Consider the following 22,719-nt stretch of genomic DNA (forward strand, 5'->3'; position numbering starts at 1 on the left):
CGCTATCTAGTCCAAAGGGCTCTGAGGGGAAACTTCATAATAAGAATTCAAATGTGTGCAGTAGATTAGGAAAATTACTTCAAATGGGATTTCAGTCATATTTCTGAGAGACCCACAAATCCCGAGCAGATTGGTAGGCAAAATACTACCTGCTCTGCCATTAAAAAGCTTGGTTTCTTCTCTGGGCATTTGTCATGTAAAAAATAGCTCACTGACGTCAACTGATCACACAGATTAATGTTCAAGGTGCTACTGCTCAGTTTTCTTGACATTAAATGCAATTTTTCTCATGGTTTTGATTTCTGTTTCTCAAATTGAGAACAATATCATCATGAACAGGACCAGAGTGACGAAGGAATAAAGAAATAACGGTCCTCCGCATACAGCCAGTGCAACTAGTGGTGCAATTTGTTAGCAGTTTGATGGCCCTCCTAGTTACACCATTCAGTGTGCGTTGTTGTGGATTGAACCAGGAGTCCCCAAGCCTTGAAAGGGCCATGGGGTATCTTGCCAGAATGGGCAGCTCCACTGAAGTGTGTGCAGAATCTGTGATGGTGTGAGCTGCCCTGGTGTGATTCCTGCTGGTGGGCTCCAGCTGGGAGTTTGACTGGGAAATGTTAGCATCTGTGGTGTGGTCCACACACAGATACAGTTGTGCTGTCCCCTCTGACATCTATAATTCTGCTCATCTGCCTGCCGTTTTCATTGAATGGCTTCTTCTTATAATCACACATTTTATTTTTTTCATTCATTAAAGGAAAATGCTTGCAAAGACAACAAAGCTCTTGAGGCTGAGGTTGCATTTAATGTGCAGGTGATGTTGGCAATATCTTCCATATCATGGGCCTATTACGCTTTTATCATTTTGAGGAGGGAGCTGATGACTACTGCAGAATTAATGACGGGTGAAAGTGCCATATAATTTTTAGCATATAGATTTAATCTCCAGCTGTCCATCCACCCAGGCAGTAATATGAGTGGAGTTCTCATTACCTTTAACGGAGAGTTACCGTTTAAATTTCCCGTGCATCAAGCAAACAATAGACTTCCTTTGCATATACATGGCACTGCCATTGATCTGATTGATTCTGGGTTGCAGTGATGGATGTGGTCAGTGATGTGTGAATTAATAGGAAAGGCACAGTTAAGTCTTCTCGTGAATGTCCATTTTAGTCAGGACTGTCTTTGAAGTAAAGTGCTAATAAGAAAATCAGTATTGATGCAGTTAGATGACAACCCATAATGATGATGAGGTTAGAAAATAAATAAATTATCCGTGACTTAAGTTATGGATTTGTGCAACACTGTTAGGGTTTAAAAACTGTAGAAAAAGGTTGCTATCCTGCGTTCTTTAGAGATCTGTATGTGCTTCCTGCATGATGTTGCCTTATATCTCTTTACCCTTGATTTTCATGGCTTGCATAACAGCATTAGTTGAGAGATTTGAAACACAAAGTGTGTATGCGGCTTCATATCACTGTCCTAGAGAGAACCGTGTTTAAGATTAAATGGCAGGATGGTCTTTTAGTAGCTAAGAAGAAATGCTTTAGCCAAGTTTGTTTGATTGGAGTCACATCAGGAATGTTAGGCACATCTCCTGCCACTTGGAAAGATGATGTGGCAGAGTAATGTGATGCTTCATTAAAGAGAAGCTCAGGTTTGCTAGGTTGCCTGGTTTTGTGCCTTGTCTGCAGGCTTTTGGGGGAAATGGCCCAGGTTTCCCTGGAAGGAGTGGAGGAGGTTCCCATGCAGGATAGCCTGGTAGCTCGATGAGGGTGCTCCCCCAGCGCACCAGTGTCACCTGCACATTAAATGCAACCTCAGCCCCAAGAGCTTTGTTGTCTTTGCAAGTGTTACACTTTAATGAAAGAAAATAATAAAACGTGTAATTATAAGAAGAAGCCATTCAATGAAAACGTCCACTGATCCTGAGATGGAGCTGGTGGTCTGTGTGGGGCTGCGCCAGTGGGGTGGGAGGGGATCCTGGGGTGACAGCTGTTGCAAATAGAATTCTTACTTGCCTAAGATACATGGGGCTGTTTGGGGCAGGTGTAGTTCTTGTACTTAAAACTGAAATCCATTTGTGGATCTGGGCCCTGCAGTCTGGCAGAGCTGCTGAAATAAAGGTTGTGAAACAAATATCCTGCTTTCTACAATGTCAATGTAGTCCAAGAGCCAGCGTTTATATAGAAATAGATTTGTAGCAATGTTAGAAGCACTGTTTTTGATATAATTATATTTTTTAAGTAAATAGGAAAAACCTTTAATTATCTTTTCACCTTGGTTTCCATAATTTTGTTTTCAGCAGAGTCAAAATGTCAGACAAAAGTGATTTAAAAGCAGAACTTGAGCGCAAAAAGCAGCGTTTGGCTCAGATAAGAGAAGAAAAGAAACGGAAGGAAGAAGAAAGGAAGAAGAAAGAGGTAAATATACAAAAGCATCTTTTAGATAGCTCATGCTTGTAGAAGGGGCTTGCTGAGGTTTTGCTATCTCAGCATTTTATACCCCAAGGTACCCGTCATGTGGAATGAGATCCTCAAACCCACATCAGTCTAGCCTTAAAATCAACGTGCTTATTTTTAGTTAAGAAAGTCGAGGTGAGGGATTTGCTTTAAAACCAAGGCACTGTCAGGTGACAACAGTTTAGACAACATGATGTGTATGTGTATGTAAAAAGAAAAATTGGTTTGCCAAAATGCTTTTTCCTGGGCTCTCCTTCAATGGAAAGGGAGTGGAGAGTGGGGAAAGACAGAAAGAGGGCTTACAGTTTTTTCAAGCCATTACAATCTAAATATGTATTTTGAAGACTAGTTTGATTACTAGCTAAGGTAACAGATTTACAATTATTATTCTCCAGTAAAGTAAAACATAATTGCAATTGCATTTTCATCTTCTGACATAGGTGTATCTTTCAGTTCTGTTAAAGTTTGATTGACATATTACTGTATTTGTCCTTGACAATATGCATTAGGTTTTTCATTAAGGGATTTGTACTTTTTTTATTCAGTCACTTAGTGGAATAGAGGTGAGAATTGACAGGGAGTGGATATTCATTTTCATGCAAAGTCAGAGAAGCATTAAGTGATTATGTTTCCTTTCCTTCAAATGTCAACACTTACCATAGTTTAAAGCACCTGTTATCCTTTACTAATAACTGGTTTCCTTTTTAACTGACACTTTAATATTGTACATTAATTTCATGGAATTACTGTGGAAATATGATGTGATCCAAGAAATCAGTGTTCCAATTTTGACTGTCTTTTAAATCTTTTTATGTTGAAACCATTTTTTGTGCAATTACCAATACATGCCCGAGTGAGGCTCCTAGAGTCACTAGAGGAGTCCCCTGTAAGCAGAACTTTACATGTTAACATTTCCAATGTTCATTACTAGCCTGTTAATTAATTAGAGGGAAGGAAGCCAAGCTAATGGCTCAAGGAAGCTATTAAGTCCTTTCCTTTGTCCCTTGCCTCTGATTTTATGCCTCGTGGTGATCTTTTGGTGGTTGAAACTTTCAGTTGACCCTGATAGCCAGATCCACCTTGGGACACACAGCTCGACTGAGTACACTGCAGTGCCAAACAGTAGCACTGTAAATGGAAAAGAAAACCTCTCTGTGTGGAGGTTGAGTGGGACCAGTCAATTCTGAAGCAACTTCAGGATCCGAAGTACGGAGGCAGTTGCTGCCAGACATTCTCTGGAAGAACTATGCTGGGATTGCTGTACCTAAGCCATGATAAAATTACAGACATGATCGCTTGCATTTTGTTTTACTTGCATTACTGGTTTCTGCACTGGACTGCAAAGTGGCACATGGGTTCAGTTCCATCTTCTGCTCAAGAAAAAGGCTGCAAGCCTGGTTCTTCCAATGGAGCACTCTAACCACTAAGCTGGCGTATTGGTGTGTTCCTTCCACCATACTAAACTGTGGAGTGATGAGCCAAACGTAAGGGATTCTGGCTAATGCAGATGTTGCTCCTCCTGTTTCTGGGTCCCAGCAGACCAGAGTGTGAGGAGGCTGATGTGTGGAAGCTCAAATGAGCTATAGATATCTAAGCAAAGAGTGAAAGGTCTTGTGGACTATTAGTTTTGGCTGTTAGTGCCCAGGGCTGCCAAAATCCTGTATTGGACACATCAGTCCTTTCTTTTGCCATTTTTATTCAGGGTAATGATACCTGTTATTCTAGGTCAGCTTTTATATTACCTGAATAAGTTGCATCTGATGAGTGAGAGGCAGATGATGTCCTTTAGTGTACTGTAAAAATCCTTGCAAATATACTTGCAAAGATCAGTTTTCCCATACATTCAGGGAAAAATATTGCTACTGAAATGTGGAGTGTAAATTATCTGAGTTATAAATTATTGAAACACAACTAAGTGAATTTCAAAGTGTATCTAAGCAGTGGTGCATATAAATATTTTCCACATAGTTAATTGCTAGAGTTGATGAAACCTTTTTGTTTTGTTTTAACTCAGGCTGATCTACAGCAAAAGAAGGAGCCAGCTCAGGAAGATTCAGACCTAGACCGCAAAAGAAGAGAGACAGAAGCTTTGTTACAGAGCATTGGTATATCCCCAGAACCACCTCTAGGTATTTAAGAGAAGCACACTGTAAAGCATTCAGCTCTGCCACAATGAATGCATTCTTTCTACTAAAGCATGCTTGGCTTTTTGATTTTTGGCTGTATTAGTGAAGTGAACTCTTCTGTTCAAATGCCTGCCATACCATTCACATATACCAGTTCATGGCATTTTCGGTACTTGTCATTGCCAAAAACATCTGTTTCATTTCCTCAGTAAATTTTTGTGAATGTAATGCAGGTTGGTTTTGCATACCAGCAGTGATTTCTTTTCTGATGGACTGTTTTATCTTCTCTCACATCTATCTGATGACCCACAAATAATATTATTTGTTAAATTCTGTTTCTCATTAGCCCTAAGTTTTGTTTCAAAAATTCAGATTAAGCGTTTGCTGAGGAAGGAGGAGCATAGTCATGTGGGAACTCCCATTGATTTTCTTTTACAATCAAGCAAAACTGGAGAAAGGAAATAAAAAGACAAATCACAACTAGCAAAAAGCCTATAATCAGATCATTACTGTAGATTTTAGATCTGATTTCATGTGCTCTACCTCTTTTTTGGCTTTGATTTTTCAGTTCTAGAATCTGAAGTCCTCAGATTAAAAATACATGTGCCGAAGTTTATAGTATCTGAATATTGGTTACCTTGATTAAGTTCTGTCTTACCTACTGGGTGGCCCTAAAGTGAGAAATTTCCTTCCTTCCTTCCTAGTTATGATATAATGACTGAAGCTTTTAAATACCACTTCTCAGAATAATAGTCTGACAAGTAATGGTTAGGTTATTTTATGTATCATATGTTTTGTAAATTATATCGTAATGTTATTAAATCAGATACATTTTAATGTTCTAGCATTTAAATACTCATTTTTATCTAGAAATGATGATATATTTTATTATCATGCTATTAACTAAACACATATATTCGTGTTGCACATTATCAATTCTTAGTTACTTATTTTGTGTTTGATGTTATCAAAAGAAGATAAAAATTCACATATGAGATGATTCATCCTAGTTAAACAATAGTATTTTGTCCTCTTTCGTTCCCTGTATATACACTCACAATTAATATACGAAGGAGACTTTAATTCTGCCTTCACATACACATATGATACCCAGATCTCACTGTGAATATGGAATACATAAAGAGCCACGACATACCTGTAACCTGCCAAAGGCCTGTCATGAAGATGAATTCACTTTTCATGCTGCAGTCATTTCTGTGACAGTTTCTAGTGAGAATCTGCATGAAATGTTTGACCACATGGAAAATCCAAGTCTCTTGACAGGTCTGTCATTATACATTATAGAGCGTAACAAAATAGTTTAAAGTTTTACTCTGCTAAATCTATAAAAGGAAATGCACATGATTTAAACCAAATGGGAAACGTTGCTCTTGCATCAAAACTCCTTTTTGTGTTTTATTCAATGGGGCTTCTTTGAAGAGTACTTGCATTAAATCTTGACTGGAGCCATCTCTGCATTTTAAATATTTTTGAGAAGCCATTTTAAAAGAAATCAGGATTTTTTTACTTTGTAATTTATTATTTCCTTGCTGAAGAGCTTTAACTCAGGCTGACCTTGAGCTATGAACTTCCTTTCCTGTTTCAGGAAACAAAACTGCCTTTGCATGAAATACGCTTCAAAAGCCCTGGCAAGCCAAGCAGTCAATCATGTTTAGAACTTGGGCAAATAGCATCTGAACCAAGGGAAATTTTTCCTTGAGTGTTGAAATCATGTCCCACCCAAAACTGAAACTTTATATGACCTAAATTACTTAAGAAAACATGATCAGTGAGCAAACTAATATGTATTCTCACCATCTTTGGGAAATGATTTTAACTTAGCTGGATTTCCTTATTTGGCTTTTATTTTTGATGTTATATCCACACTGCAGCCATAGACCATATCTAATGGACACTGGCTTTTGATTTAAATTCAGATTTTGAAAAGTATGCTTGCTCTATTGCCTACTTAACTTTACCAGAAGAGTTCACTTAGTTTTTTGACAAGACAAGCCCCTGATATTTCTTCATACTTCTAAAATCTTTTGCAAGTCAACTTTAAGCTATACCCAAGAAAACAATTACTATTTTATTTCCGCAGATATCTCCTCCACTGATTAGCTGTAGATTCCCATTGGGCTTTCAGTCCTGTCTAAATTCATGTCAGTTTTAACACTTACAAAAGACTTAAAATTCACTTGACTCTCTTCCTTTTCTTTTTCTTTCCTTCCTTATTTGCTTTCACCATTTCAAACTCTCCTACTCATTCATCCACTATCATTTTGGTCCATTGGTTTTGATTTGTCTGACACTGCTCTTCATCAGTGCAGTCGCTGCATGTGTTAACATGGGATACCTGTTATTTTCATTATTTAGTCCCAACCCCTATGTCTCCCTCTTCGAAATCAGTGAGCACACCCAGTGATGCAGGCAGCCAGGACTCAGGAGATCTGGGACCCCTAGGCAGGTAAGACACAGAGTCGATGCTAGCATTGCATAAATGTGTTTTTTTCACGTTGCTCTTTCCCATTTTTACCTTTGCCTCTGTAAATGAGAAGATGCCATATCTAATGTGTGCTTTTGTTTCTGCATTATCCACTGGGTGTTACCATCCAGTAAGACCGGTCTCAGATGTGAGGTAAATAAATGCATGCAGCAAGCGGCTCTTAAGCTACAAGCCACATACCTCATATTGGAAGCAAGAGCTGAATTTATACTTCTAGAAAGGCCCACAGAAAGCTATTAATTCTGTGTGGATATGCACTAAAACAGAGGGAAGTGCCAAGTGGTAGAACCTGTTATTCATGTGCATTATCTTTGTTCACATAATCAGTCCCCTTTGAAGTCCTCCCAGGTCTAGGCTACCAGACTACCACAGGTTCTTGCGTGGCTGCTCATTGCAGTATGTGTCATGGGTATTGGCAGGGAAGAGCTTGTAGAGAAACAGGCTGAAATGCCGTGGGACCTGCTGGAAATTCTGCCTTGGAGACTGTGGGAGTCAGAGTTTTGTGCAGAATGGGAGGGAAGCAGCTCTTCTTCTTGGAAAGGAGTGGTGGGGTGTGTATAAGGGATGGGCACAAGGGCAACCTTCTTGTCTTTGTTCATGTGGCTGAAATAGGAAATGCAAGTGGCAATCACTGAATAACTGCTACTCTGGAGTAGCAATTTTCCTGGAAAAGGAGGGAGGATGCTGCTGGTAAAGCAGCATATGTTCAAGTAAGAAGAGGTCCAAGCAACTATACTGTATATTTTGAGAAATCTAAAACATTGGTCCCAGTAGCTCTTTCTATATCAAACTAATTCAACATAAAGCCGAGTTGTCAGCTCATCTGAATCTGTGAACCAAGACTCTGCTAATCACTTGAAAACACAGTGATTGCTCTCTGCAATTAACAGTTGTCAAAGGTAGACACCGTACCTCTACAGACATCAACACTAATGTCACCATGCTTCAGGTCACCAGATCTCATACCACACTGGCCTTCTGCTTAGAAAAATCACACTTCTATAAGGTGAAATGATATTGTGTCCCCGTTCAGGCAGATGCAGTCACCGTGTGTTGTGATGTGGAGGTTGCACAGCTGCTGCTGAAATCCGCTTCGCCCTTCTCCCAGGTCTGACCTCTATAAGAAATGGAGGGTGTTAAATAGAAAAGCCCTCGCCTGTAATACATGGCAGTTCAAAACACAGAAAATAGTGTAATGCTTCATTCGTAAATAAATGCAGCAGACTTTAGCAAATCAATGTACTTTGAGCAGAACAAATTTTTTTTTAAGCAAAGTACAGTCTGCTGTTCAGGACAAAGTTATTTCCCACAGTCCTACGTGCAGCCATGACAACACCGGCTGGAGACTTCTAAATTCCCGTTTTTCTTCTAAACCCTAATGGTGTAACTTTTTTACTATTAAAATAGTGAAATACCCTTGAAAGAATTTATTTTACTGTGACCTACGCTAGCACTTTGAGTCTCTGTCAGCAATAAGCAAGGAGGGCAGGTGACCAGTGCCTTCACAGAGGAGAATGGTGCTTGTCCCCTTCTTCAAAGCTCACGATGTACTGCATTATGGATTTTCTTTTGGGATCAATTTTCTGGGTTGTTGTGGCTATACTAGGAATTCAGTGGCAATCCCAAGACCTTTTTGTGGTTCACCAGTTTGCTGGCCATCCTCTCTGGTATTGAAAGGGCTGTGTTGTGTGCCAGGAAGGCCGCTGGCAGGTGTTTGCCTGGAGTAATTGCTTTGTAGTAATGGAAATTTGATGATGTCTGTTCCAGGCCCTGGGGAATCTCTGTAATCTGTGGATAGTACTAGGTGGCAAATAGTCACTGAGTGCAAGTAGATGTGCTCAGTGTGTGGATGTGTGAACGAGTGCACTCAAGCATGTAGGTATGATAGTGCAGTCAAACCTGGAGAGCAAAATGTTGATAGGCCTGTCATCACAGTGGTAAAAAGGATGAAACCACTCCACTCTTTTCTCTCTGAGAAATACCTAAACCATATTTCTGACTTATTTTGACTACTGCATATATGAATGCCTGTATATCTGTATGAGGAAGGTTATTCTGCTTCATTTTAACCTATCGTTCCATTTTGCTCTCTATGATAGAGAGAGTACTTTTGCTGAATCCCTTCTCATGCCATCTTGCTTGTAACATCCTCCCCTTTTCCCCATTCTGCTGCAAATTTGCTGTACAATGGTAGACTGAGCATAGGCATTAGAGGAGAGCAGATTAGTTCCAAAGCTGCTAATGCCTCAATCTGAGAGATCAGGGCTTGGCTGTTGCTGCTGCTGACACTGCTGCAGAAATAACAAGCTCGCGCAGGCTGGCAGAAATCCTGCATGCAGTCTGGTTATTCGTTGTTGAAGTGTCCTCCAGGGGAAGACACGGATATTAAAAAAAAAAGCTGTGAAGTCATAGATTTTGGTTCAGTACAGGAGAGAGGCCCTATTGAAAGCTTTGAAGAAAGCAAGAATTCTTTGTACATTGCCTTTTGAGGCAGCAGTTTCTTGTGCAGAACTACGCTGGGTTATTTTGAGTTATTGGCACTTCTAGTAATTGTCAAACTTAATCTATTGGTCCCAATATCACCGAGTACATCTGAGGTATGTTTTGATTGGCAAGCATGTGATTTCTTACAGAATGGTGATCATAGTTTAGCCAGAAATGCAGGTTTCTAACATGTGCTTTTCAGGAGGACAACTCATAAATTGGTGGGAGTTTGGACGGTGGTAAGTAGTTGTTATCCTGGAACCACAGACATCACTGTACCTTACTTTACAAGATGAAAACTAACTGCTAACTTGATCACCAACTATAATAGTTATATGGGGACCAAAAGGGCTCCAGCAGACCATGTGCAACAGCAGCAAACTGTTTGGTATTGAAGTGGGACAAAAATAAACCAAGAAAAGCTTTGTAAAATCGTAATGGTGAGATAAATCACTAAAGCTATTTACTTAAGGACTCTATTGGATCTTCTATCACTGGACATTTCTCATTAAGGATAATGTGCCTGCTCAACAGACAAATAATAGGTCAAACAATAATTCATTCAGAAAAGTCATACATCATTTTTGTGGCACAGGAAGAAAAGATAAGTGGTCACAATGGTCCCTTTTGCCATACGATTTATAGACTAGTAGTGCTGTTATCCTGCCGGACCATTGTCCTTTATCTCCAGCACAATAGCTAGAGCAACATTGTCTTTTCCCTGATGCCATTAAGCTTATTAAAAGAAGGTGTGGGGCAGATTGTGTAACATCACTAAATTATGGAACCTGTGTAGTCCAGGGTTTTATGTTTGTTTGTTTGGTGTTCTTTTGTTGTTGTTTGGTTGGTTTGTGTTTTGTATGTTTGGTTGGTTTGTTTTCTGCTTGATCTTTAGTACCCGGTTGCTATTTCTCATAGCCTTTTCACTGGGGGTAATACTAGGCTTTCCAGTTTCCCCCCGAGCTGTGACAGCAACTCTAAGAATGAGCAGATGTTAGATGCATAATGGTGCTAGAGACTACTGACAGTTATGTTTGAGTGCATTCACTTGGACAGAGAGCCAACTTTTGTTTTATTTTGTGGTCTTGGGGATCAATTCTGTGTAGGCAGAAATGCATTATACTTTGATTCTGGGAGATTTTACCATAACTGTGCACTTCAGAAACAGGTTGAATATGTGCTGCTCTTGGTTATCAGGCTGCTCTGAACAATCCATTAGAGCCCTGTTGTTGCACAGCGAGCAACTTCCGTATCTCCATGTTGCGTTGCACACCCTGCTCCACTTCTCTGATGGCAGTGTTGCTTGTGCTGCGCAGAAAGGACAGGAAAATGACATCGCATCCAGAATGGATGCCTGACTCTAGACAGGTAGGTTATTGGCTCACAGGGCTTTCTGTTATGATGTACTCAGACATGACTCGTTTTTCGCAAGGCAGTGTTGAAGGAACCCATGAAGATTCTCCTTGGAATACAGTATGTTTGGCTCTGTCAGGAGAAGTATTTTGTTTAGGGACATTTATACCCAGTGTCTTGTTGCTGACGGTCAGCTTATGCAGACATGCATAACTCAAATGTAGATTTCAGCTAACTAGATTTGAGTAAATGTTTTGAAGAAAGGGGCTGAGTTAAAGACATTTGTCCAGAGCTTTTGTGCTGTAGCATGGTGTGAAATACACATTTGCCTCCACTAGGTTATCAATATGGAGCTGCTTCATGATAACTATATACTTCTCAGCCCTCCCTAGCAGGTAGCCTGAACTTTTGCTGCCTTAGGGTGCCAGAGAAGATGCTGTCATAGTACACCTGTCATAAAACAGTGCCTGTGGAGAGGCATGTTTTACTACTCAACATACCTTAGACATTTCCTAAATGTCACCTCCTCAGCAGTCGCAGCTGTGAACAGCATGTTTGTGTCACCTGGGATGGTACACAAGGACAAACCTTGTACAGTGCCTTGGAGCCAGGCAGTGCAATACCAGGTCTTGCGGGCTGAGCCAGCTCTCTGGAAAAGCCCTGGTGTCCCGTCACAGGTAGAGCCAGAGCACTTGGGTCGGTCCACGCTTTGCATGATGGCTCAACATAAGATAGTAGAAATACATCCGTTCTGGAAGGATGTGCTCTTGTGGCTGGGTAGCTCTCGTGCTAATATTGGCCTGCATTGGCATTCATTCTTGGGTTACTCTCAGGATGTCCGTGTGTTCATCCTGGTATATTGCACACCTGGAGTGTGTTGCCCTTGTGGACCAAGGTGTGGTTTATCTGTGTGGCCCATTTTTTTCCCTGTATCCTTCACTGCTTCTGTATATTCCCAGCAAGCTTTATTACCCTGCCGTGGTAGGTTTGCAGAGTAGCATCCCGCTTACTGTTGAGCTGGATTGTGTGAGTGTGTGTGCAGTAAAGTCTCATGTGCGCGGCACTTCCCTGTGTGCATTTTGTACTGGAACCTGAGAATCCCATTAGGCTGTGTATAAGGTTTCTCACCTTTCATCTGCTCAGTAAACTGCACCAGGCTCAGCTGTCTTGGATATGTAAAGATTAATGGTTGCCTTTCTTTTTGCAACAGCTTCATCTGTGGTCTTTTACTTTTGAACTTGCATATTTTGGTGCCCATATATTTAGATGCCTGATTATTTTGTGGCTCCCATAAAGACAAAGATGACAGGAACTATTCTTAGTCTTCTGGTAGCTTATTTCAGAGAATGATTACTTCAATGTGGTGTCTTATCTACTGTAAAATGATGCACGGTGGATTATTTCATACTATTTATTTCACAGTCCATTGGTTTGAGTGGTTTTGTCTGGCTGCAGCTACTAATTCTATAATTATTGTTCTTAGTTGGATTAGGTCACTACATGATACTTATTTTAAATGCTTCTTACCCTAGTTATGTTGTTGTTCCTTTGATGTCACAGTTTTTGAGATGCGTTTGATGCACTGAAATTGGTTAGCTGCCTTCAGTGTGTGAAGTTTGCTTGCAGTAAAGCATGGTCAGTCCTTATTTAGATGAAGCTGTAAATATTCAATGAAAGTTCCAGTAAGAATGAGTTTGAGTGTAGCATTAGATAGCAAAGAAATGAAAAAATAAAGGGAAATCAGAGGCTTTGTAGCAGTAATGTGCCATTTTTCGTGACAGGAATATGCTATAGAAGTTGGACTCTGGAATCCTGATTGCCTCATCATCACTACAGTCTTTTATTTCTAGATGAAATGTGGTACATGAGCAATGTTAGCAATAGAACAGTTGTCTGTAATGCTGGAGGACTTTTCTCTGAGGAGCAATATCACCTTTGGCTTTGGCTGTTGGCGTAATTTTTTGTCCGCTATGTCAGTCTGTCTTGCAGTTATGTGACCTCTGAATGTGTTCCCAGTTGTACTCCAGAGAATATAGTATCAGCTGTCACACTGGGTTGGATGTCCTCACTTGTAGGAAATCAAGAGCATGTCTTCTCTCTCATCCTCTTCTGAAGTCTGCTGACAATATTAGTCTGCATTCACGTATGTTTTTATCAGATGTGATTCTGAGTTGCTTCCATCTACCATGGCAACTTAGAGCCATTAATATAAAAGCACATGTAACACATAAAAAGAAATACATACGTTTTCTTTCACTGTACTGATGTCCACCCTTGGTTTGTATTGGCCTAATACAGGGAGAAACAGATGTCATTCCAGTCCTTTTTCTCTGCAGCATATTTTTTACTCATTTTTCTATAGTTATTAGGTGTTCTGCTTTATAATGCTATACCTAAGCAGAGACATGAGACTTGTGTTAATGCTGCCTTGCTTCATGTCTGACATTCCAACACAAACAATTATTGTTTCTCAAATAGGCAATCAAAAGGAAAAAGGTAGTTCTGGAGCATCTGGGCAACAAGAGGGTCAGAGGATGTGAGGATGTCATTATTGTATTTACCCTTTTACAGTTTTTTATTTAATCTTGCTCACTCTCAGTCAAGACCAAAAAAAAAAAAAAAGAAAAAGGCATCTCAGTTAAGAAGTGTGTTCTTACCATATAATATTTAAAATCAGAAAGAGTGTTTGCTGAAGTCTCACAAGTGTATCTAAATGTCACTAAAGTCTTTAGGTTGTGTGCTTTATAGGCTTTTTGCCTGAAAAGTCAGACTTGGCAACTCAGCTTTTATTTTCACTGTTTTATTTTTAAACAGCTAGAATAGTAATATAACACATTGACAAGTTGAAGAAAGGGCATCAGAATGCCATTCACCATTTTAAATATGTGCTTTGCTGTTCAGTTAGACAGATAAAGAAGGCAAAGGAAGAAGGTGGATCCTGGGCTCTCTATCATTTATACAGGAAGGGTGGTTTATTGTAGTAGATTGTCTTTTACAGTCCATGCAGTACATTTCCTATCTTGAGCTACAGAAGACATCTCTCGTAGACAGTAACAAAACCATGTTTCTATAAGATCTGCTAAGACCACTGCTGACATAACCCTATCGCCTGGGGCTTAGCTAATTTATCATTAAGTAAATGTATTTGACAGGTTCTGTACAATAATGCTGTTTCATCACTGCCGCTCGGCTTTGCATCACCAGCATTTCATTGTGTTACTGCCCTCACAAATGAAAGGGATCCTTCTTCAGATGTGACCAGTACAAGTGAGCCTGTGTTGTATTGCCTCAGGAGCAGTAGCCATAGCTGTTATTAGTACCAGATTCTTTTTTTATAGTTTGGGGTTTTTTTGAGATCAGTTTATGTGTACAAAGTGGCTTTTAAATGGCTGTTTTAGTGGCATATGTATTTCATAAATGGGCTGAGCCAAAGGGAAGCACAGAACAATGTGAAGACTCTAAAGGAGCTACAGGAAAAACTGAGGGAAAATAATTACTTTATGGTGACTTTCACTTGAATGGTGTTTTATTAAAAAAAAAAAAAGAAGGATTGCAACCCTAGATAGTTATGTAGTGCAGACATGAGTCTTCCACAGTGGAGATTCAAGACAAGGGTTTGCTTGGTGGCTAGAGGCAAGCGGGATAACCCATGGGATGCTGTTTTGGGGCTTGGTATGGGATGTTTGCCATTACATTGGTAAGGCAGAAATACACACCCCAGCTGTTAGGATTTTTTTCCTTATAATTTACTATGACACCATTGTGAGGATCTCTTGGCACAAGTGTTTTCTCTTACAGTTTTCAAAAGTGTCACTTTTGGCCAAAATGTGCCTTAAGCCTTCTTGCCCAGAATGATGCTGGTGTCAGTGAAGGAGTGATGGTGTTGACCCCATCCCCTGGCCCGGGGGACCCTGGCTGCCTCAGCTATCTTTACTCTAGGACCTCTCCTGCTTTTTAAAGTGATGCTACAAATCTCTCATGCTTTCCACCACCAGCCTATTTACAGGACAGTGCCAGGGCTGGCCAGTCTTCTCTCTTTAGAGCGTGGGCTGCTCGGTATGGGGATCTGCGCTGAGCTGCTTGCACACCTCATGGCTCTCCCTGTTACATTATACGAGGCTGTCACAGTATGTGAGGCTGTCACAGTATGTGAGGCTAGAGGAAGGCAGGTTTCTTGCAGTCTTTTCCCACCTTTTGTTCCTGCACGAGAAGAACTACAATCCTTTTCGTTTCTATTCAATGTATATTTAGCCCTAGATATCTGAAGCCTCTCCCTGCCAATTTATTTTTATTTTAGCCTGTAAACATAAGTAGACACCTTAGGGACTGATTTTTGGCAGTTGCTTTCAAGTGTCTGTATATCTGACCTAGAAAGTAAGAAGTGTTTTTCAGTGTGTGCCAGTTACAAAGTCAGAATGGTCTGTATTAATTAGAATCATCTGCAATCCTTTTAGCATGTGAGCCTGAGCCTGTGGCATCATTAAGGATTTTCATGCTTTCATTCCTGAAGGATGGATAGAGCTCAGTCCTCCAGATCTTTGATTATTTTTCTCATTAGCAAGCATCTCCATGCTATAAATTAAAGGAGAAGGAAAGATTGCCATTCCCAGGGTGCTTCATAAAATGCCTTGGAAACCTGAGCCCCAGCTGCATCCAGAATAAAATGATATTAATGTACAAAGCCCCACTTAACCATTTAGGTTATCAGCCCAGCTGTAGTTACTTCTCTCTAGTTATTTCCAGGCATATCATGCATGTATTTGGTCAGACAATCAAATGATTTTAGGGACTAAAACACTAATCCTCTTAAAACAAAACAACTTACGTGCTAATGCCAGCTTGGCTTAAACAGTTCTCTTGCACAGAATTTCATCTTGATTTAATTAAATTGTGTGAGATCACCTCCTATGTTAAATTGGTTAACATAGTTAAACTGGTATAGTTTGAACATGTAGATGTTCTCTCCTTCACTAGCCTATTACAAAAGATTCCCATTCACAATTTTATGTTTAATTTGAAAAAATAAAACAAGGCTCTGAGTAGCTATTTTAGTAACTAATTTTTAAGGAATTTTCTTCAAATCTGTGAAATGGGAATTGCTGCCACTGGACAGATATTGATAAAAATCCACATTTTTTTTTTCTTTTTTTTCAAGGAGTTTTGAAACAACCTAAGCATTCTATATTAAATTTTTCATAAGTAGAACATTTTGGTTTGCTTTTGAAACTGATTTTGACTCAGAAATTTTACTTACTTACTTTAATAATTCAAAATCAGAATGTAATTTCTGAGCTGGTGTGTTAAAAGTTAGATAATTGGGTCATGAAAACTTTTGACATTTTGACTGTTGATGTGAAAAATGTTTGATAACTCTCATACAATGAGGTCTTGTTTCAACCTAGTTATAGCAAAAATCTCAGCCCTTTCTCAAAAGATTTTGCTGTTTGTAGCACAAAATAAATTGCATAGAGGAAAGGAAGCACCAACTCTTCTTCCAGCTAGTAGTTACGGGATTTTAGCACTAAAGCAAAAATGAAAATTTGCTGAAATCTTTCACTTCTTCTTCAGCTGAATAATATCAGACCTAGAAATTGTAAATTCCAGCCTTTGTGTTACCTCTGACTCCTCTGAAAGGCTACGGATTGTCTTTCCTAGATTTGACTAATAAATGTAACTTTGTCTTTTATGTGATTGTATCCAAAGCCTTGAAGTTTATGAGAAAACTTCTCTTGTGTGAACTCTGGATCTAAGTGTCCTAATGTACTACAGTTCCTTTAAAGCATCTGCAGGAGCTGATAACATGTAAAACTTCTCCCACCAAGTTCTTTCTTTACATTTGTGATCATTTCAGTTCTATTTTGTCACTCTTGGTATAAAAAACAAGATAAAAATATCATTTTAAAAAACAATTTTCAGGGTTTGCTACAAGAACAAAACAACTTGTGCCTTCCCATTCCTGAACATGCTTTTTATTACTGCACTTTCAAAATGACTGTTCATGCTGTCCAGCACTTACAGTAAATCTGTGTCAGTCCATAGGCTCGGCAGAAGCTTCTATTTGACCTGTCCTCGCAGATCCAGCCTGCTACTGACAGTGACCCTCCTGGTAAACCAGCATGAATTTGCAGACTAAGATTTCTGTAGCTATAGCATATAAATTGTGAGAATGACAAGGTTAATTACATTGCCAGGAGACTGTATTCTGTAATGCAGACCTGAATCAAAGGACAGACTTTAAATATACCAAATAAGTTCAACAGATTGGATACATTTAACTGCAGATCTAATTAGTGGAATTCTGTGAAAATGGGAATCAACAAGGTGTTGGTCCTGCGATATGTCCTTAAAATTAAAGGCATGCCAGAGTTGTTCATTCTGATTTAAAAGTCAAGTGGATTTTGACCGTTATTAAATACATTCAGCAGCATAGCCTCGATTTTAAGAATAATTGTGAAATATACATGTTTTAAAATTATTTGTCTGTGATTTTTTATAAATATGCCTTAAAAAAAGAAAAAGGAAAAGTATTTTAACTCATGCCCTTTTGAGAAGGGCTGTTATGGTTGCCAGGCAGCTGAAAGATAGCGGTCTGCTCTCAGGGAGGTCAGAGTTGCTCTTTTTATTGGTGAAGACTGGAAGTCAGAGGTGTCAGCCTGCTTGGAAGTGTAAATGCAAGCCCAAGTATCTGGCTGTGCTCCAAGAGTGGTGCCAAACTCCTTGTTAGCTGAATGTATTATGGCATTTGTATTTTATGATTAGCAGCCCAGCTCCAAACACAAGGATGTGTGGTAAGTCACGGCATTCTGCTCTACGACCATAAGTGAGCGTCTTGTTGAGAGGCACAAATCCTCCCTAACGGCTGATAGCCATCTTGCTCATAATGTGCTTCAGAAAACAAGCAGCACAAGGAAGGTATTTTCTTTTTGCCAATCCCTTCAAAGTGGAACAGATCTGCAAAACAGAGCACAGATGGCAGCAGAATAGTGGCTTAGATGCAAAGCATCTATTGAGGAAAGTGGTACTTTTCCATCTATGGAATCTTCTTTTCTTGATGTATTTTGTTTTGGAGACACACTTTAAATGTATGACAAATATCAGAAAGTGACAATTATAGTGGAGAAAATCAAGATTATAACAATCTAGAATGAAAGGCATAAAAACAGTTTATCTAGACACATATATATTTTTAAACATCTGCAGTAATTTCTCACCAACAGTTTCTTAGTTCACATTTTCTAATTAACACCAAATAGGAGCTTTGGAGAAACTAACACAACAACATAGGTAGAACTCTTTAAAATTTTATAACTAAATAACTGTGCAACATTAAATTATTCTGCCCTTTTTTCAGACACTAAGGGAAGTCTAGATACATGACAGATTACATACTGAAATTTCAAATAATACTGGATTGTAATTTCATGACAATATTTGGTATGGCATCGAAAAAATGCATTAAAAAAACATCTTAAGTGTTGTATTCTACTGGTGATTTTAAAGTAGGTCTCATATCTCACAGTTGTTGAATCCAGTATTTTTAAGACTGCATGAGTTGGGTGGGACCTGGTTTTCATTATATCACCCATGTGCAGGTGCACAGCAATTCTGAATCTTTTGGAAATTGTAATCCAAGCCTGTATTTTAAGAGGAGGCTCCTCCTTGCATCGAAGTCAAAACCAAGAATGCTGTTATTCTTTGTGGGCTTAAGCTTTTTGGTTTGCTCTTTTTTCCTAATTAATTTGTTTTGCTAGCTGCATTTAAAGTTAGAAGAAAGCAAAAAGCAGATGAAAGCTTTCAGGCTCCCAAGTAGCTCTCCTGTCAATGCAGATAGCCCCTTGGCTCTTCGTAGGGTGCTGGCAGGAGATGAAAAGGGGAGCACGGAATCACACACCCAAGAATGGCTGAGGTGGAAAGGCACTTCTGGAGATTATCTGGTCCATCCCCCACTGCTCAGAGCAGAGTCGCCCTAAGCAGGTTTCTCAGGCTATGTCCAGTTGGGTTTTGAGTTTCTGAGGGGACAGAGACTTCACAAACTCCCTGGTCAACCTCTTCCAGTGTTTGACTACCCTCACAGTAAAGATATTTTTTCTTATGTTTAAGTGGAATTTCCTTTTCTCAGTTTGTGTCCATTGTATCTCATGTTGTCACTGGGCACCACCAAGAAAAGTCTGGCTTCACCTTCTTTATTTACCCTCCCAAATCACCCACCCAGGTTAGTTGGGCTGTCTCCAAAAATTATTTGTGAATAACCACCTCTAAAACCACGTCACAGTTGGAGTTCAAGCTGGATGCTCTGAACTGATTGCATGGAGCAATCTCCTGTCATTATGTTCATGAGCAGAGAGCCCATGGTGGCATGTTTCATTGCTGGAGCACTTCGCTTAGGTGCCTGAAGATGATATAAATACTCACTGCGATGTCAAGACTGCTTGCTACCACAGATGGGGAAAATGAAACTAGCCACCTTCACATCATTTTAGAAGCATTACTCTTGTAAGCAAAGGTGCTTTGAGACACCATGTGCTGTGGGTGACTCCATATGCTATGGGTGAAGTCCCTCCTTAATTTCTGGTTTATCCGTTTACTAACAGTCTGTGCTCTCCTTAATGGGATTGACCTTTGATCTCTGAAAACCTCAGCACAGCTTAATCGGTGGAGTCATGGCACACTCCTTCACTGTATTTTAGGGTTAGGAGGGCATAGCTATTTCTCACACAAAGGGCTGTTTTAGGACATTGGTGTTGCTGCAAGGGAAGATACTGGTTTGGGACCTGTCAGATCTAATGGTCTTTCATTAGGAACACATATGGAAATCTCAGTTCAGCGGATACCTTGGGACTCAGTACACTGTCAGTGTGGTTTTCTCCTGGTCTGGAAAGCACAACAACTCTTGGTGACAGGAGATGCCAGAAGATGGTGTTTGCTTTCCTCCAGTTCTGCTTGAAGGTGTGATTTGCACTGCTGCAGAGATTCCTGCCCTGCAGGAGGCCCCTGAGAAGTGCAGGGTTTGCTGTTGTTCTGTGAGTAGCCTTTTTCAAAAGCATGGATTTTCAAGCCTGGTTGTTCGTGACCTGGGAAGGGAGAGTGGGAAGAGAAAAGAAGTCATGCAGAACACATGTTCTGCAGCATCAGCAACAGATGAGGGAGGATTTGATTTGTAGTATCAGGGAAGCAGTCAGAACGAAGTTGTCAGCATGTTGCACACTGGCTGGATGAAAAGTGTTGGACTGGGGCACTTACGAGGGCCAAGTTGTACTGCAATATGACCATGATTCCAGATATTAAATATCATTTTATGACGGTGATTTAGTAAGAATATGTATTGGTGCTAATGCCTCACATGTTTCATATACTATGCCTGAGGCCAGAATCAAAGTTGCTTAATTTAGCTGAGAAGTTCGCATGGATTCCAGACGGTTTCAGATGACAGACTCCATGCTTCATTAATGCATTCTGAGGTTAGGAACTCTCCAAAAGAGTATGAATATTTTTTTTTTTAATTTATTTTTAGTTTATTTATTTTAGTCTTTTGCACATTCATAATCTACATAATTGACATTATGCAATCAGAATAAAATCTTCTGGAAGATTCCACAGGTCATCGTAACAGATGGCGGAGTGCCTGGTTTTCCATGGTAGTAATAATACAGAAAAGGGAATGTTTCTGTTCAAATTCCTTTCACCTCCCAGCTAAAATTTTGCGATGGTCTCTGTCCTCTTAAAACTGTGCTCTGAGGATCTCCCTGATGCTTTGAACATGAATTCAGAATACAAAAGCGTAACAAGTTGCTTTACTATCCAATCCTTTAATAAATGAACGACAGCTGGGTCTCTTCCTTCTATTTATTTCTTTCTACAGGTTATTCCCCTACTGATGGGGGAAAAAGAAGATGCATTGTATCAAAATTATCTGGTCCTTTTTCAGTATTAAGAGCCAAAACAGCACCCACGTTAATATTGTCCTAAATTCAAGAATAGATTATTGACATCATAATACAGAGCAAATCGGAATACTAAAATATGACTATCTAAAGGAAGAGAGTCAAAGCAATTCAGTGTAAAGAGAGGTTATAACACTTGTACCTTGCCTACTTAGTGCAAGATCTAAAAGCCCTCATTCCCTTCATGCTGCTTTAGAACAATCTGTTATTTGATAATAGTTACAGCTTTTTATCCTGCAATCAGCCAAGGGCAGCGGTTGTGCACCAGACTTGTAAAAGAAAGATTGATAGCAGGGCTATTGTTTGTCACTGTGTGGGAGACTTATATAGCAACCAGCTTTGAAACAATGTTGGGTAGTTCTGATTAAAATAGTGTCTGTGCTGTCTGTGTGGTGGGAATGGTCTGATCTGGCTTAGTCCTGACCAGGCTGCTTATGCTGGGTGCGTTTCCAGGGCCCCTTCCCATGCCCTGTGTCCCTGCAGGAGGAGGCTCAGCTCTGATGGTCTGCAGGAGCTTTGTGGAAAGCACAAGTGAGCACTGCTTTCCCCCGCTTGGTCTAATGCTTGTCTCCTTTCCCAATAAAAATGTTAAGGTGAAATTTTTGTACCTGTTCTCCATAGATCTGTGCCAAAATCCATTTAATCCATTTAGAGGGATATTCACGATCTTGTGCTCTGAAAGGGTCCAGAGTGGGAGCACCTCTGCCTGAGTGCTGACCTACTGATCAAGCCGTTCTCTAGCCCATGCATTTGGCTTTGGGCTCTGTAACATTACTCCCTCTGACCCTGTCTTTGAGTGACTGGAAGTCTCAAAGCTAATTTCAGTTTTCTTTTATGAAGAAGGAGGGAAAGGAAAGGGGAAAGGAAAGGGGAAAGGAAAGGGGAAGGGAAAGGGGAAGGGAAAGGGGAAAGGAAAGGGGAAAGGAAAGAGGAGTGGAGAGGAGAGGAGAGGAGAGGAGAGGAGAGGAGAGGAGAGGAGAGGAGAGGAGAGGAGAGGAGAGGAGAGGAGAGGAGAGGAGAGGAGAGGAGAGGAGAGGAGAGGAGAGGAGAGGAGAGGAAAAGGACCAATGGCACCTAATCCTTTTCTTCATGAAGAAATCTCTGGAGAAAGAACTCACGTGCCAAAATTGAAAAGGATTGGCACTGCTTTTTCACTGAGATCCAATGGCATTTCACAATCCCCCCTGAGAACTGTCCACAGGAGAACAAGCATAATGGTGATGCTCATCCAAATGGTCAAGGAATGTCATACGCTATGTCTACTCATCACAAACAGATTAGCTTTAATTTCCTGGTCTGGATGACAGAACAGGCTATTCAACATTGTCTTTTGGGTTGCTAATCCTCAAAGAATCTTTTTCTGTGTTATTGCCATGGAAACTGGCTAAATTGCAGGTCCAGATTACATCTTTACTGTTCACTCACTTTCATTTTGATCTGCAGACATTCTTCAGGTGCCAGGAAGAGGAAAAGGAGAAATCAATATTGTTTCTTGAAACATCTAGTCACTCCCTGTGTACTCCAGCCTCCCTTCTGTGAGCACAGCCACTTGCATTTTGTGTCTCCTAGGGCAAGAGACTTAGAACCAGAAGATCTGCTACCTGCAACCTCATCTGCTGCAGTAACATTGCTCAGCCAAGCTTGAGAAGACAACACAGCAGATTTCTCCCTTATCTATTTTTCAAGACATTGCAAGTGGTAACACAACAATGCAAAGAGAATAATTACCATTTGGAGCACAAATCTAGGAAATGTTTTGCAGATGCACTAAACCAGTTGAAAACAGTTGTAATCAGGAGTCAAAGAGAGCTGCTATTAAAAGTATGCATCAATATCAAGACTGATGA

General features: G+C 40.1%; 1 protein-coding gene across 7 annotated transcripts in view; it reads left to right on the forward strand.

The window, feature by feature from the left end:
* Positions 1 to 22,719, forward strand: part of DYNC1I1 (dynein cytoplasmic 1 intermediate chain 1) — a 193,080-nt gene that overhangs the window by 14,626 nt on the left and 155,735 nt on the right. For 2 of the 7 annotated variants that reach the window (XM_065051126.1, XM_065051123.1), the window contains exons 2-4: positions 2,306 to 2,423; positions 4,477 to 4,591; positions 6,914 to 7,055. In XM_065051126.1, the coding sequence (XP_064907198.1) occupies positions 2,316 to 2,423; positions 4,477 to 4,591; positions 6,914 to 7,055 (365 nt within the window). In that variant the 5' untranslated portion in view covers positions 2,306 to 2,315. The remainder of the gene's footprint in view (positions 1 to 2,305; positions 2,424 to 4,476; positions 4,592 to 6,913; positions 7,056 to 22,719) is intronic. The other 5 variants (XM_065051129.1, XM_065051125.1, XM_065051130.1 and 2 more) reach the window with 3 other exon arrangements.

Source organism: Columba livia, chromosome 2 (genome assembly GCF_036013475.1).
Source record: "Columba livia isolate bColLiv1 breed racing homer chromosome 2, bColLiv1.pat.W.v2, whole genome shotgun sequence".
NCBI classification, from domain to species: domain Eukaryota; kingdom Metazoa; phylum Chordata; class Aves; order Columbiformes; family Columbidae; genus Columba; species Columba livia.